Here is a 16,376-nt window from a genome sequence, read left to right on the forward strand (position 1 = left end):
ACGCATTGCTCTCCGGCTGGGGAGCTCCCGCAACAGAAGTTACTCCACATCAACCACTTGGAGTTACTGGCAATCTTCTTAGCCCTAAAATCCTTCCAGACGCAGATTTCAGGCAGGCAGTCCTCATTCGCACAGACAACATGACTGCCATGTACTACATTCAAAAACAGGGGGGCACACACACTCCACAGCTCTCTCAATTAGCACCGAGCATATAGAGATGGGCAATTCCACAGAAAATCTTTCTCCTGGCCCAACATGTCCTAGGAGTCCAAAACACCGTGGCAGATCTGCTCAGCAGACAGACGCAGCAGATCCACGAGTGGGAACTTCACCCACAGGTTCTTCACCCATTCTTTCAGAAGTGGGGGCATCCACACATAGACCTATTCGCCACCCACGAAAAGAAAAAATGCCCAAGCTTCGCCGCCAGATATCCACACCCATTGTCCAAAGGCAATGCGATATGGATGAACTGGTCAGGCAAATTTGCATACGCTTTTCCACCTCTCCCACTAATTCCATTAGTGGTGCGAAAGCTACAACAGCATTCCCCAACACTGATCCTAGTAGCTCCAACAAAGGCCAGACAACCGTGGTACACCACACTGCTGGAACTTTTGGTAGTACCACACCAAAAGCTACACCTCTCACCATGCCTCCTAACCCAGAACCATGGAGAGATCAGGCACCCAGACCCAGCTCAGCTCAACCTTGCGATCTGGCTCCTGAGGTCCTAGAATTCGGATACCTTAACCTTCCCCCTGATTGCATGAATATTATCAGGGAAGCTAGATGCCCTACTACTAGGGCATGCTATGCTGCAAAGTGGAAAAGATTTGTTGTTTACTGCCACAACAACACAATCAACCCTCTAAATGTGTCCATACAGCACATCATATGTTACTTCCTCCATCTACAAAGGTGTAACCTAGCATATACATCCATTCCGTTACACCTCGCAGCAATTGCTGCTTACTTACAGAACAGGCAGCACCTATCACTTTTCAGGGTGCCTGCCATCAAGGCCTTTATGGAAGGCCTCAAAAGAGTAATTCCACCCAGAGTACCACCCTCACCTGTCTGGAACTTAAATATAGTTCTCACAAGGCTAATGGGACTCCCTTTCGAACCATTACATAAATGTGAGCTGCAATTTCTCACATGTAAAACAGCATTCCTAGTGGCCATCACTTCCCTTAGAAGGGTTAGTGAAATACAAGCACTCACCATACAGGAACCTTTTCTTCAAATGCATCAGAACAAGGTGGTACTCCGCACCAACCCAAAATTTCTACCCAAAGTCATCTCTCCCTTCCATCTAAACCAGTCGCTAGAATTACCAGTCTTTTTCTCGCAACCCCAAACAGTTGCGGAAAGAGCCTTACACACACTGGATGTTGAAAGGGCTTTACTTTACTACATCCAGAGAACACAACCTTTCAGGAAAACCAAACAGCTATTTGTTTCCTTTTCCCCACCACATAAAGGCAACCCTATTTCTAAATCCGGGATAGCTATGTGGATTGTAAAATGCATACAGATTTGCTACCACAAAGCAAAACGAACGCTATCTGTTCCCCCTAAAGCCCACTCTACAAGAAAGATAGGGGCTTCTATGGCTTTTCTAGGAAACCTACCACTAGATGACATCTGCAAAGCAGCGACATGGTCAACACCGCACACTTTCACAAAACATTACTGCGTAGATGTGCAAACCAAGCAACAAGCTAGTGTGGGCCAGGCTGTACTAAAAACACTGTTCCAAACAACTGCAACGGATGCCGGTGGTCGCTGCTAGGGTTGGTTACTGCTATATAGTCTATACACAGTGTATAATCTGCAGCTCATATGCCTCGAACGGAATATGCCACTTACCAGTATGCATCTGTTCTTGGCATGTAGAGCTGCAGATCTATACACGCCCACCCGCCTCCCCGGCTACCTGTATCCGTTCCAGTCTATCTTATTTAGATACAACACACATGGGTTTCTTTACTGTTATTACTACGCTCCATCTTTCCCTGCTGGCGAAAAACAGTCTGAGGATGGACCCGAAGCCCATGCGCAATACGAACCAAAGGAGGAGTCACCAACCTCGTGACTTCCAAAGACTTTCCAAGAGGAAAAACAAACTGCAAACATCCGGGCCCAACACCAGATGGCGATCTATGCACAGTGTATAGATCTGCAGCTCTACATGCCAAGAACAGATGCATACTGGTAAGTAGCATATTCCTTTTTGTTGAAGGATTGGTATTTTTAGTGATACTGTACAGCCCACATTTTTTCTTGTCTAGTCTAGAATTTTCTTTTAGACATGACGTTCTGTCAGGAGTGTTCCCCAATGAAGTCTCATGCTAAAGCTCTTGTGTTTTCAAATTCTCACCTTCTTGACCTAGTCACGGGAGGAGAGAAAGGTTGAAGCCATCATGAACATATTTGAGAACCTGGAAAAAAGAAAGAAGAGGAGAGACCAGTCCGCAGAAGCTGCTACTACAGACGTGGAATGTGCATCAGGCACGGAGGCTGCTGGACCTGAAGACGAGGTGAAGTCAGAGAGCCAGGAAGCTGAGGACAACTCCTCAGCAACAGCACCTGCCACTTCCACACCGTTGAACAATGTTGGGGTGAACACGAGGCGGTCATCACAGGCAGGCGTAAGTCATTCTGGTTCTTAGTGTGTCATGGTAATGAAAGATTTTTTTTATATATAACTATTAATTACAGCATATTGTCCACTGTCTGTTCTGAGTGTTTCATTAAACAAAAGATTTTGTGCAGCAATAGAACGGTCTAGTGATTCCATGCCTGATTTTTCTCTTGCCTGTGACACCTATTGTGCCACCTTCTAGACTGTTTGCCCTCTGTTTTTGTGGCTCAGTTGTGAGAAAGTACCTCTTTTGACGTGGTTAGCCCCCACATTTTGCCTGGTATATGATGTGGTTTTTAGGTCTCGCTGAGCCAGCGTATGCGCTGCTCTGCGAGACATTTAGTAGGTGGGTTTCCAAAGTGCTACCCCACGCTTTGGCTGGCCTAGCGCTTGCGTTCACGTGCGCAGCCGCCATCTGTCTTTCACAGGTCATTAAGTGCATCGCGATCACTTTCACTTTCATTCAGTGCTTTCTGTGACAGACTTACTGTGTAGCAATAAACATGCGCGAATCCCTATTGTCCACTGCTCTGACCAGACTAGTTATGTAGCTGTCTGATTACGCACACACAGACTACTACAGTGCATTAACTAATAGAGGTGTCATACTGTTTATTTTTAACTAAAGCGTTAATGCTTGAAAACTTATTTTTTAACTTCCTGCTTAACCATGGCTCACTCAAGGCCAGGTGGCATCCACCCTCCTTTTCTACAGAACATTCTTGCCATTGGGTGTTCCCAAATGTTGGCAAGCATGCTTCAGGTCTGTGCATGCTAGTAACACTCAAACGCAACAGCTGTGTTTCATGGGGAACATGCAGTAACATACATGCACAAAGGGGGGTTTTCTTTTGGCTGTGTGTAGAATTGGCACGTGCTCACCGCATGTTTATTTTTTTGACAGCGCTGCTGGACAGGACGCGGTGCAGCCCAGGCTCTCCGGGAGGGGGAGTGGGGAGTAAGGGGCAGGAAAATCTGAAGTACGTCTTGGGAAATGCATGACGCACCTACATTTATTTCCTCTATGCGGACGCCAGGTACATGGAAGGTGCAGTGGGTTCAGTGTTAGCTTTTTAAATTGACAGTTCTGGCGAATTCGTCAAGGCGCCTATAACAGCGGGTAAAATAGTCCATATCAGAGCGACGACAGTAAAAGAGCTGACCAGCACAGGGGATACCTGCTCATGCAAGTATGTCCTCACATGTAATATTCAGCACCCTGCCTTAGGACTGTTAAACCTGCTGTAGGGAGTGACTTATAAATATTATATTCAGTGGTAGGGACTTGTCACACAAGGATGTGCGATAGGTCATGAGTTTACTTTTGTCTGCACCAAGATAAGGAGCCTGCAATGGCAGTCTTGCATGTGCTTGGTGAGGGATCCCCTAGGGTGGCACAATTTGTGCTGCAGCCTTTAGGGGCTCTCTTTAGTTCTTCAGGCCCTAGGTACCAGGGTTACCACTTACTAGAGACTTGCAGGAGGTGCTAAAGCTTTTGCCATTTGGAGGAAATAGTTACACAGTTTTGGAGAAAGAACACTGGGACTGGGTACCTGGATAGCAGGAACCTAGTGTACTTCAGTCAAAGTTGCATCAAATACCAGGCAAAAGCGAGGGGACTGCAACAAAAACCCAGTTTCATACACGGGGGAGGTTTGGTGTTAGAAATAATGGTGAGGGGAAATAAAGGGGATTCCTCCTAGTGAAGGCAGTTTCAAATTAATGCCAGTTTGTGACCGGCCAGAGTGGCTTATTTTTGTTTGGTCTACATAGGAAACATTTTTGTCTGCCTTTTTAAAGTCAAATTATTTTTTGATATCATGTTCTAGTTCCTTGGCTATTTTTGAGCGAGCCTAAACCCTTGGTATGTAGGTGATTAATCGTATATCCAGCACCAGTCGTGTATGCATTTGTTAGCTGAGCATAATGCTAGAAGTGAAGTGACACTGACGAATTTGCATCTCAAGCCCCTTTATTTGCAAATAGGAAGGTCAGAGGAGTGGTTCCCGAGTGTGTTTGTGTAATGTTCTCTTTTTTGGAGAAATCGTAGGAAAGCATGTAGTGCAGCACCTTCCAGTCCATTTCCTCTAATAGTTTTCCTAATGTGAAATGGATTATATTCACTTTTTTTTTTTTTTTCAACCACCTATTTTCCTGAAGGACCACATGCAGGAATGTCGATGTTCCAGTGCCCTGTCTGTGGCATTGTCATGCCCTTGTGTGAACGTCCAGTAGGCTTTTTTGTTTTTTAGCGTGCGCTGAATATGAATCAAATTACAAAATCAGTGTTTCTGGATGAAAGATTTTTTTTCCCTGCTATTGACAGTACTTTTCGTGTGATCTTTAATACATGCCGTTAACTTTCTCTACAATGGTGCATGTGATGAACTAGTAAATTTGTCAGCGACGGGACACTGAAGGGGCAAGATACCTAGCATGTCCCGGGTTGGTACTGGTCTTAAATAGCTGCTACTCAAGTGTTCGAGAAACAAGTTGGCTAGAAGCTTTGTTGAATTCTGCTAATGTCTCATTTGTATATATGTGTGTATCTGTGCTCTTTTAGTTCCCTGTTTGTTGCATCTTAATTTGTCAAATGACCTAAGGGCTAGATCTTTACTATACAAATAAACATATATATCCTTTCATGTTCTGTATCGCGGTGACTGTCTGCATCACGTAGGTGTCTTGCTACAGAATCCTTTCACGAAGATCAAAGTAAAGCCTTTTATATCCAGTGCTATCTGTTTTGATTACAATTTTTGTCCATTTAGGAGGCTGCGGCTGAAAAACTGACGCCTAAACCAGGCCCAGCAAAGTCTACCCGGCCCAGGCCCAAGAGCAGAATGTCCCGATACCGCAGCAACTCTGCACAGAGATTAAGACGGCAGAAACAGCAGGCAGTCTCCCAGCAGCCTGAGCCAGACCAGATTGTTGCAGATGAGGGGGGCACGACTGTGGATCCAGCCGCAGCAGAGACTAGCAGCATGGAGGGAGTGGGAGGAAGTGGGCAATTACCAGGTGCAGAGACTGCGACATCCTTAGTGGCGGGACCCCAGGCTAACCGATCTGCTATGAAGGTTCCAAAAACGAAAAAGGTGCGTTGATTGTTCTCTCAGCGGGAAAACCATGTTGACAAAACACTGAGCATATGTTATTGACCTGATTGACTCCTATTCTGTGGCCATTTTAAGACAATTTCTGCTCCCGTTGATACCGTCCCTCTGCTCTTTTTCTTTAGTCACATTGTCATGCTAGTTCTGATGTCCTGGATTCCATCTAGATATTTTGACCCGTGTGAAACATTGGGTCTTCCTCTAATGTTGTCCTTTCTCTCTCAGTATTTAGTTACAGAATGGCTGAATGACAAGGCAGAGAAGCCGGATTGCCCCATTGAGTGTCCATTGCGCATCACCACAGATCCCACAGTTCTTGCAACAACCCTTAACATGCTGCCTGGCCTAAGCCACTCTCCTTTAATCTGCACAACCCCCAAGCACTACATCCGCTTTGGATCGCCATTTATCCCTGAACGACGTAGGCGACCTTTCTTAGTGGATGGTACCTATGGCTCCTGCAAAAAGGTGAATATGTGTCTTCAGCATCTTTCTGCATTTCTCATGTTTGTTGACGTGTGTGCATTGCTGAGGGGGCTTGTACTCATAACCTATATTCAAAGCATGCAAATCATTTGTGGGGATGTGTGTAAAAACATTATTAAAATGTGTGTGTTCTGAAAAAAATTCAGCAGTTAAAGTTACTTGAGCTAACTAGAACTTATGCCCCCTTATGACTTCACATTACAGCCCTAAAGACAGGATGCACCATACCCAGGTAAAGGCATAGCTGCAAAAGCAATATGCCACTACAGTGTCTGTGCCATTCACAGACGTAAGTGCAGTGAAACCATTTTGAGTACATGGGCTGGGAGTTTGTCTACACAAACGCCACAGCTCCATAATGGCTTTACTGAAGTTTGGGAGGTTTGTATCAAACTTCCCAGCACATTAACCCATACTGCCAGTGTTGTATTTAATGTAAAATGCTCAAAGATGACATCTTAGAGATGCTACCTGAAAAATGACCAACTCTGGTGTGGTTGCTGACTGGCTGTGAGAAAGTGGCTCTGTATATACTGTTCCCTAATAGGTACAGGGTGTACAGAGTCCACAGTCCCCCAGAGGCTGATAGAGGTCAAAGTTAGGTATGACCTTACTCTCAAAAGTGGTAGCTTGGTCGAGCAGTAAGGCAGTACCAGAGGACAGTGTAAAGCATTTATTGTACACACTCAGTCAGCAAATGGTTTCACACACTCAATAACTGAACTCTAGGCCAATGATTTGTATATATAAAATATATGCTTGTTTTATTTTTAGAACCACAAGGGGGTAAAAATATACTTTCTCAGAATGAGAGGTTGAATATAAATACTTTTGTTTCAAGCAATAAATTTGTGTAAACAGTCACAGTTGGTTGCAATAAACAATCCTATTTCCTAAACATAACAATGCATTGAGCTCAATGGTAAATTCAGGTTATTTGTAATAAATTACTTTTCAGATTACTTTTGGAATTCCAGGTCTGGATCCTAGAACCAGCCTGGGGTCAGTATTCAGAATCAAGTGAAGAAAGTCGACTTAATAACTGTAATGATTTTTAGATAATATTTAGCTATTTCAAAAGTTAGCACTTAGAAAATATTTCACAGAAAACATTCAATGGATCTCTATGGCAAGAAATTCAAATTGCAGGTAGAGTACTTTATCGTTACTTTAGTAATCCAGGACTGGGTGCCTAGACCCAGGACTGGGGTCCTTATCAAAAGCAGGTAAGTAATTTCGTTTGCAGAAATGGTACGATTTTAAAAGAATATTTCAAATTTGCAAAAGTAGACACTTAGAAGAAATTTCACAGAAAAGCAGACAATGGTTTCCTATGGGAGAAAAATGAGTTAGAAGTAAGTATAGTTGTGAACACTTTTCAGAGTCAGGGCTGGGCACCAAGATCCAGCACTGGGAGCTCACCTAGGAGCAGGTGAGTAAATTCGTTTTTGTCACTTGGCTGATTTTTGGTGAATTTTTGCAGTTTTGAAAAGTTCACACTTAGAAGATTTTTGAAGAAAAAGCCAGTCAATGTTACCCTATGAGGAAAATGAAGTTAGCGGTTTAAGGGTAAGTACTCGACTGGTAGTGTTGAAATTCCGGGCATGGACTCGGGTCCCCCAGTGTCAGATAGGTACAGTTGGTTCACCCTCAGCGGTTTCAGGACGGCCGGGTGCAGAGAGAGTTGGGCCCAATGTTATCCTATGAGGGATAGGGGGGCCTTGGTTGGTGGCTGCTGTCTGGCAAGCCACGCGGCTGTGGGAGCTGGGCTCCTGGTCACTTACTCAGGGCAAGTGGGGAAGTAGGTTAGAGTAGAGAGGGCACTGCCAGGGCCACTCGGGCGGCTGGGTGCAGGGTGCTTTTGAGCCTTAGGGCGCTCAATGGAAATCAATGGGAATGTTCCGGTTTGGAAAGAGGCTGCAGGCTCGGGGACGAGGATGTTTCAGGTGCCACCACCACTTCGAGAGGTAAGTTGGGTAGTTGTAGGTTAGGTGGGTACCCCAGGATTGGGCACAGGGGGTCGCAGGGCGCCGGGTGCAGGGGTGCCTTTTGACGTCGGGAATCTTACCCTCTGGTTGATCGCGGCTGGGGTGGCACTTGGTTCTGAGGCTGCAGGCTTCTTCCGGGATGTCGAGGGGGGTCCTTGGGTGCCGGACTCTGGGTCACAGTCCCCGTGGGGTCGTCCTCTGGGTCTTTGTCCACTCCGGCACTGGCCAGGCTTGGCTGGTGCAGAGTGTGTTGGGTCCGCGGTCCCGGGCTGGTGCCAGGGATAGCAAGTAGGTTTCTTGAGTAGAGCCTCTACTCGTGGGAGTCCCAGGGGCTTAGAGCTAAAAGGTAGCCAGGTCCTCCGGGGTTGGTGAGGTTGCTGGCCACGTGGGATGCCGCGCTGGTGCAGGTTCGAGAGTCGACAGGCCGGTAGGGCTGGGGCCAAAGCAGTTGGTGTCTTCTTCTCTTTTTAGCAGCTGCAGGGCAGGTCTTTGTTCTTCTTGCTCTTCTTGTCGTTTTTCTATCTGGAATCTGAGGAAGGAAGGTTCAGGGGGCCCCTAAATACTAGATTTAGGGGCGTTACAGGTAGGTGAAGGCCAGGGACCAATGGGTCCTTGTCCTGGGGTGGGTACACCCCCTATCCTGCCTCTCTCCTGTGGGAGGGGGGCAGTAGCCTAATCCTGATAGGGTAGGGCCTCCCATCTTCAAGATGGCGAGAGCCCGGAGATGTGCTTCACCTCGCCTCCCCCACCTGAGGGGTGGGGTGGGCAGGCTGGCACATCCCCTGTCCTTGTATGGGGTTTCCGGCCAAGCTTCCCGCCAGAGTGGGGGGTTGCAGTGGCCTGGGGAAACTCCAACTGGCGGCATGCCTTTGAAGCTTCCCTTTGCTCATCCTGGGGGAGGAGATTTCTCACCTCACCCAGGATGTGCATTGTTGCAGGCCCGGGAGAGCAGGGGCTCTCCCACCCAGGGGTCCAGCAACGTGTCTGCTGTGTGGCAGCCTGGGCAGCCTCAGAGCAGACGTGGATTGCAAGTTAGCTGTAAGGGGGCATCTTCTAAGATGCCCTCTGGGGTGCTTAGTACATTAAATCCTACACTGGCATCAGTGTGGGTTCAATGTGCTGAGAAGTTTGATACCAAACTTCCCAGGCTTCAGTGTTGCCAATATGGTGCTGTGGAGCTCGTGTTTGACAAGCTCTCAGCACCATGTATTCTTAAATGACAGCACTGCACTTACAGTGCCCAGGAATGGACCCGGGTACTGTAGGGGCACAGGGCTCCTGCTCCTGTGCCCACACCATAGGCGTAATGCACCCAGCTAGAGGGGTGGCTGACATATGCCTTGGCAGTGTAGGTGATGGGCATGGTACACAGTGATGTGTGCCATGTCGACTCTTTGTTTTGTCCTGCACCCAGACACTCAGCCTGCAAGGGCAGTGTGTGTGTGTGTAAGGGTACAGGGCCTCTGAGGGTGGCACAATGAGTGCTGCAGCCCTTAGAGGCCTTCCCTGGTCACAAGGCCCTGGGTACCTAGGGTACCATTTACTAGGGGCTGACATGTGGCTAGGGTTTGCCAATTTGGAGTTTGTGTGGTTTAAGGAAGGAACATAGGCCCTGGGCACCTGATTGGCAGGAACCCAGGGTACACTCAATCGAAGTACATTCAGCAATTTAGCAAAAAGTGGGGGCATACCATGCAAGAAAGATGGCACTTTCTCACACAACCCCCCCCCAAACGAAAGGTGATGAGACTAACCTTGTCCTATGGAGTCTTCATTGTCTAAGTGGAAGAACCTGGAAAGTCCATCTGCATTGGCATGGGCAGTCCCTGGTCTGTGTTCCACTTCAAAGTCCATTCCCTGTAGGGAGATGGACCACCTCAGTAGTTTTGGATTTTCCCCTTTCATCTGCATTAGCCATCTGAGAGGTCTGTGGTCAGTTTGAACTAGGAAGTGAGTGCCAAACAAGTATGGCCTCAGCTTCTTCAGGGACCAAACCACAGCAAAGGCCTCCCTCTCAATGGCACTCCAACGCTGCTCTCTAGGGAGTAGTCTTCTGCTTATAAAAGCAACAGGTTGGTCTTGGCCTTCATCATTGGTCTGGGATAGGACCGCTCCTATCCCTAGCTCAGAGGCATCAGTCTGCACTATGAACTTCTTGGCATAATCTGGAGCTTTTAGAATTGGTGCTGAGCACATTGCTTCTTTTAGGGTGTCAAAAGCCTTTTGACAACTAACTGTCCAGTTAACTTTCTTGGGCATTTTCTTGGAGGTGAGTTCTGTGAGGGGGGTCACAATGGACCCATACCCCTTCACAAACCTCCTGTAGTACCCAGTCAAGCCAAGGAATGCCCTGACTTGGGTCTGGGTTGTTGGAGCTATCCAGTCCATGATGGCCTGGATTTTGGGTTGTAAGGGCTGTACCTGGCCTCCACCTACAAGGTGGCCCAAGTACACCACAGTGCCCTGCCCTATCTGGCATTTGGATGCTTTGATAGTGAGACCTGCACTCTGCAGAGCCTCTAAAACCTTCCCAAGGTGGATCAGGTGATCCTGCCAGGTGGAGCTAAAGACAGCAATATCATCAAGATAAGCTGCACTAAAGGACTCCAACCCAGCCAGGACATGGTTCACCAACCTCTGGAAGGTGGCAGGGGCATTCTTTAACCCAAAGGGCATCACAGTAAACTGATAATGCCCATCAGGGGTGGAGAATGCTGTCTTTTCTTTTGCTCCTGGGGCCATGCCAATCTGCCAGTACCCTGCAGTTAAGTCAAAGGTACTGAGAAATTTGGCAGCCCCCAATTTGTCTATCAGTTCATCTGCTCTTGGGATAGGGTGAGCATCTGTCTTGGTGACAGAGTTGAGCCCTCTATAGTCCACACAGAACCTCATCTCTCTCTTTTCACCCTGTTGATGAGGTTTGGGGACCAGAACTACTGGGCTAGCCCAGGGGCTCTCTGAAGGCTCAATGACCCCTAACTCCAGCATCTTGCTGACCTCAGCTTTGATGCTTTCCTTGACTTGATCTGACTGTCGATAGATTTTGTTCTTGACAGGTGCACTGTCACCAGTGTCCACATCATGGGTACACCAGCTTGTCAGACCAGGGGTCAGGGAAAAGAGGCTAGCATATTGTTGCAAGACTTGCTTGCAGTCAGTCTGCTGTTGGGCAGAGAGGGTGTCTGAGAAAATCACACCATCTACTGACCCATCTTTTGGGCTGTAGGATAGGAGGTCAGGGAGTGGCTCACTCTCTGCTTCCTGTTCTTCATCAGTCACCATCAGCATGGTGATGTCAGCCCTATCATTGTAGAGTTTAAGGCGGTTCACATGGATGACCCTTTTGGGTGTCCTGCTAGTGCCCAGGTCAACTAGATAGGTGACCTCACTCTTTCTCTCTAGGATAGGGTAAGGGCCACTCCATTTGTCTTGGAGAGCCCTTGGTGCCACTGGCTCCAAAACCCACACCTGTTGCCCTGGTTGAAATTCAACCAGTGCAGCTTTTTGGTCATACCAGTGCTTCTGGAGCTCCTGGCTGGCCTCAAGGTTCTTGGATGCTTTTTCCATATACTCAGCCATTCTGGACCTTAGGCCAAGCACATAGTCCACTATGTCCTGTTTGGGTTCTTGAAGAGGCCTCTCCCAGCCCTCCTTTACAAGACACAGTGGTCCCCTTACAGGATGACCAAACAGAAGTTCAAAGGGTGAGAAACCTACTCCCTTCTGTGGCACTTCCCTGTAGGCGAAAAGCAGGCATGGTAACAGGACATCCCACCTCCTTTTGAGTTTCTCAGGGAGTCCCATGATCATACCTTTCAATGTCTTGTTGAACCTCTCAACAAGGCCATTGGTTTGTGGGTGGTAGGGTGTAGTAAACTTGTACTGCACTCCACACTCTTTCCACATGTGTGTTAGGTAAGCAGACATGAAGTTGGAACCTCTGTCTGAAACCACCTCCTTAGGAAAACCCACCCTGGTGAAGACACCCAGGAGGGCCTTGGCTACTGCAGGAGCTGTAGTAGCCCTAAGTGGAATGGCTTCAGGGTACCTAGTAGCATGATCCACTACTACTAGAATGAATTTGTTCCCTGAGGCTGTGGGAGGTTCGAGTGGACCCACAATGTCCACACCTACCCTTTCAAAGGGGACCCCCACCACTGGTAGTGGAATGAGGGGGGCCTTTGGGTGGCCACCTGTCTTGCCACTGGCCTGACAGGTAACACAGGAGCTGACAAACTCCTTCACCTTTTGGTGCATCTGGGGCCAGTAAAAGTGACTCACTAACCTTTCCCAAGTTTTGGATTGCCCCAGATGTCCAGCTAGGGGGATGTCATGAGCCAAAGTTAGGAGGAACTCCCTGTACTTCTGTGGCACTACCACCCTCCTGGTGGCTCCAGGAGTGGGGTCTCTTGCCTCAGCATACAGTAATCCCTCTTCCCAATAAGCTCTATGGGTACCACTGACATCTCCCCTGGCTTCTGAAGCAGCTTGTTGTCTCAGGCTTTCAAGAGTGGGACAGTCTTGCTGACCCTGGCACAGCTCTTCCCTAGAGGGTCCCCCTGGGCCCAAGAGTTCAACCTGGTAAGGGTCAAGCTCCATGGACTCAGTTCCCTCAGAGGTATCTACATCCTCTCCAGGGGGAGAGGGGTTCTGAGTGTTTGGCTGTACAGAAGCTGGTCCCCCAGTCTTCTTGCCCTTCCTCTTGGTTGGTTGGGCCATTATTCCAGGCTCCAAACCTACTTTTTCACCCTTCCTCTTGCTCTGTGCTCTGGTTTGCACACACACCAATTCAGGGATGCCCAGCATGGCTGCATGGGCCTTTAACTCAACCTCAGCCCAGGCTGAGGTTTCCAGATCATTTCCAAGCAGACATGCAGCTGGCAACTTTGGAGAGACCACTACCTGTTTCAGGCCAGTAACCCCCCCCCCAGCCTAATGTTACCATGGCCATGGGATGACTAGTGGTGACACTGTCAGCGTTGGTGACTGGGTAAGACTTCCCAATCAAGTATTGCTCAGGGGAAACCAGTGTGTCTTTCACCATAGTGACACTGGCACCTGTATCCCTCAGAGCTTCTACCCTAGTTCCATTCACCCAGGGGTACTGTAAGTATTTCTTCAAGTTGGGGGGCCACACAGCCACAGTGGCAAACTCCACTTCTCCCAAGGAGACTAAACTTGCTTCAGTGTGTTCCCAGATTTGCTCAGGGTACACCTCTGATCCCATTTGTATACTTGCTGCCCCAGGAGTGGCTGTACTGGGTGCCTTAGGGGCTTTGTTTTGGGGGCAAGATACAGTTAGGTGTCCCTGCTTCTTACAGGTATTACAAAAGGCCTTTAAGGGATCAAAGTTCTTCCCCCTATATGGTTGGGGCACATAGGGAGTAGTTTGGGTCCCACCCACCTGAACAGGTTTTTGGGGCCCTTTGGAAGACTCAGACTTTTTATCTTGGGGATTCTCACCACCTTTCCCCTGGGGAGGTTTTGTGACCACCTTCTTTTGGTCACCCCCAGTGGTTGTCTTGGTCACCCTAGTCTTGACCCAGTGGTCCGCCTTCTTTCCCAATTCTTGGGGAGAAATTAGACCTAGGTCTACCAAATGCTGATGCAACTTTTCATTTGTGCAGTTACTCAAAATATGTTCCTTCATGAATAAATTGTACAAACCAGTAAAATCCTGCACACCATGTCCAGCTAACCAACCATCCAGTGTCTTCACTGAGAAATCTACAAAATCAATCCAGGACTGGGTCTGGGTTTTGTGAGCCCCCCTGAATCTAATTCTATACTCCTCAGTGGTGAATCCAAATCCCTCAATCAGAGCTTTCTTCATGAGGTCATAGGATCCTGCTTCTGGCCCAGAGAGAGTCAGAAGCCTGTCCCTGCAGTTACCAGAGAACAGTTCCCACAGGAGTGCCCCCCAGAGAGGTTTCTTTACTTTCCTGATATCACAAGCCCTCTCAAAGGCTGTGAACCATTTGGTGATATCATCACCTTCCTCAAATTTAGGGACAATCCCTTTGGGGATTTTAAGGTCAGAAGTTTCCTCCCTATCCTTGTTTTTATTATTGCTGCCACCATTGATGGGTGCTAAACCCATCTCTCTCCTTTCCTTTTCTAGAGCCAGGAGCCTGGACTCTAGATCTATTCTTTTGGCCAGCCTCACAAGGCTGTCCTCTTCACTGGGGGGTCCCCCAGTGTTGTCTCTGGGACCAGAGCCACCTGTGTGGTCTCTAGGTGCCCAGATGCTATGTCTTGAGTTGGAGGGTATGGGTGCCATCTCCTCCCTAGGGAATAGTATGGGGAGGTTGCTGTCCTCCTCCCCTGTTTCCCTTTCCTCATCTGACTGGCCATCACCATGTTCAGATGGGTGGTCTTTAGCATACTCAGCCAGGAGCTCCTGGAGCCCTTGTTTGGATGGATGCTGACCCATTTGTAAATTTTTGAGTTTACATAAGGACCTCAATTCCTTGAAAGACAAGTGTAAGTAAGGTGTGAGGTCGAGCTCCTCCACCAGGTCCATGTTATTATTATCACTAATAGCTGGGTTTGTTTGAGACATTCTAACCTGACAGTTCTAACCCTCTACCCTGACTATAGTGACTTTTATTTTTCTAAAATTCTAATGGGACTTAAGCAAGGCCCTAGCAAGACTTTTAGTAATTTTGGAAAAACCAATCAGAATTCTAAAGGCAATTTTTAAGAGTTCTGTCGTGTGATCAGATGGTAACCAAGTAGTCCAACAAATGCAAGTTTGTATCCCACCGCTGATCCACCAATGTGAGAAAGTGGCTCTGTATATACTGTTCCCTAATAGGTACAGGGTGTACAGAGTCCACAGTCCCCCAGAGGCTGATAGAGGTCAAAGTTAGGTATGACCTTACTCTCAAAAGTGGTAGCTTGGTCGAGCAGTAAGGCAGTACCAGAGGACAGTGTAAAGCATTTATTGTACACACTCAGTCAGCAAATGGTTTCACACACTCAATAACTGAACTCTAGGCCAATGATTTGTATATATAAAATATATGCTTGTTTTATTTTTAGAACCACAAGGGGGTAAAAATATACTTTCTCAGAATGAGAGGTTGAATATAAATACTTTTGTTTCAAGCAATAAATTTGTGTAAACAGTCACAGTTGGTTGCAATAAACAATCCTATTTCCTAAACATAACAATGCATTGAGCTCAATGGTAAATTCAGGTTATTTGTAATAAATTACTTTTCAGATTACTTTTGGAATTCCAGGTCTGGATCCTAGAACCAGCCTGGGGTCAGTATTCAGAATCAAGTGAAGAAAGTCGACTTAATAACTGTAATGATTTTTAGATAATATTTAGCTATTTCAAAAGTTAGCACTTAGAAAATATTTCACAGAAAACATTCAATGGATCTCTATGGCAAGAAATTCAAATTGCAGGTAGAGTACTTTATCGTTACTTTAGTAATCCAGGACTGGGTGCCTAGACCCAGGACTGGGGTCCTTATCAAAAGCAGGTAAGTAATTTCGTTTGCAGAAATGGTACGATTTTAAAAGAATATTTCAAATTTGCAAAAGTAGACACTTAGAAGAAATTTCACAGAAAAGCAGACAATGGTTTCCTATGGGAGAAAAATGAGTTAGAAGTAAGTATAGTTGTGAACACTTTTCAGAGTCAGGGCTGGGCACCAAGATCCAGCACTGGGAGCTCACCTAGGAGCAGGTGAGTAAATTCGTTTTTGTCACTTGGCTGATTTTTGGTGAATTTTTGCAGTTTTGAAAAGTTCACACTTAGAAGATTTTTGAAGAAAAAGCCAGTCAATGTTACCCTATGAGGAAAATGAAGTTAGCGGTTTAAGGGTAAGTACTCGACTGGTAGTGTTGAAATTCCGGGCATGGACTCAGGGGTCCCCCAGTGTCAGATAGGTACAGTTGGTTCACCCTCAGCGGTTTCAGGACGGCCGGGTGCAGAGAGAGTTGGGCCCAATGTTATCCTATGAGGGATAGGGGGGCCTTGGTTGGTGGCTGCTGTCTGGCAAGCCACGCGGCTGTGGGAGCTGGGCTCCTGGTCACTTACTCAGGGCAAGTGGGGAAGTAGGTTAGAGTAGAGAGGGCACTGCCAGGGCCACTCGGGCGGCTGGGTGCAGGGTGCTTTTG

The 16,376-nt window shown here is 47.3% G+C and overlaps 1 protein-coding gene across 9 annotated transcripts in view; it reads left to right on the forward strand.

Moving 5' to 3' along the window:
• The window catches only part of SETD5 (SET domain containing 5), a 351,936-nt gene that overhangs the window by 195,929 nt on the left and 139,631 nt on the right, over window positions 1–16,376 (forward strand). For all 9 annotated transcript variants that reach the window (XM_085624253.1, XM_085624258.1, XM_085624255.1 and 6 more), the window contains 3 exons: window positions 2,403–2,660; window positions 5,425–5,748; window positions 5,992–6,234. In XM_085624253.1, coding sequence (XP_085480379.1) covers window positions 2,403–2,660; window positions 5,425–5,748; window positions 5,992–6,234 — 825 coding nt within the window. The remainder of the gene's footprint in view (window positions 1–2,402; window positions 2,661–5,424; window positions 5,749–5,991; window positions 6,235–16,376) is intronic.

Source organism: Triturus cristatus, chromosome 9, assembly GCF_964204655.1.
Source record: "Triturus cristatus chromosome 9, aTriCri1.1, whole genome shotgun sequence".
Lineage (NCBI taxonomy): Eukaryota > Metazoa > Chordata > Amphibia > Caudata > Salamandridae > Triturus > Triturus cristatus.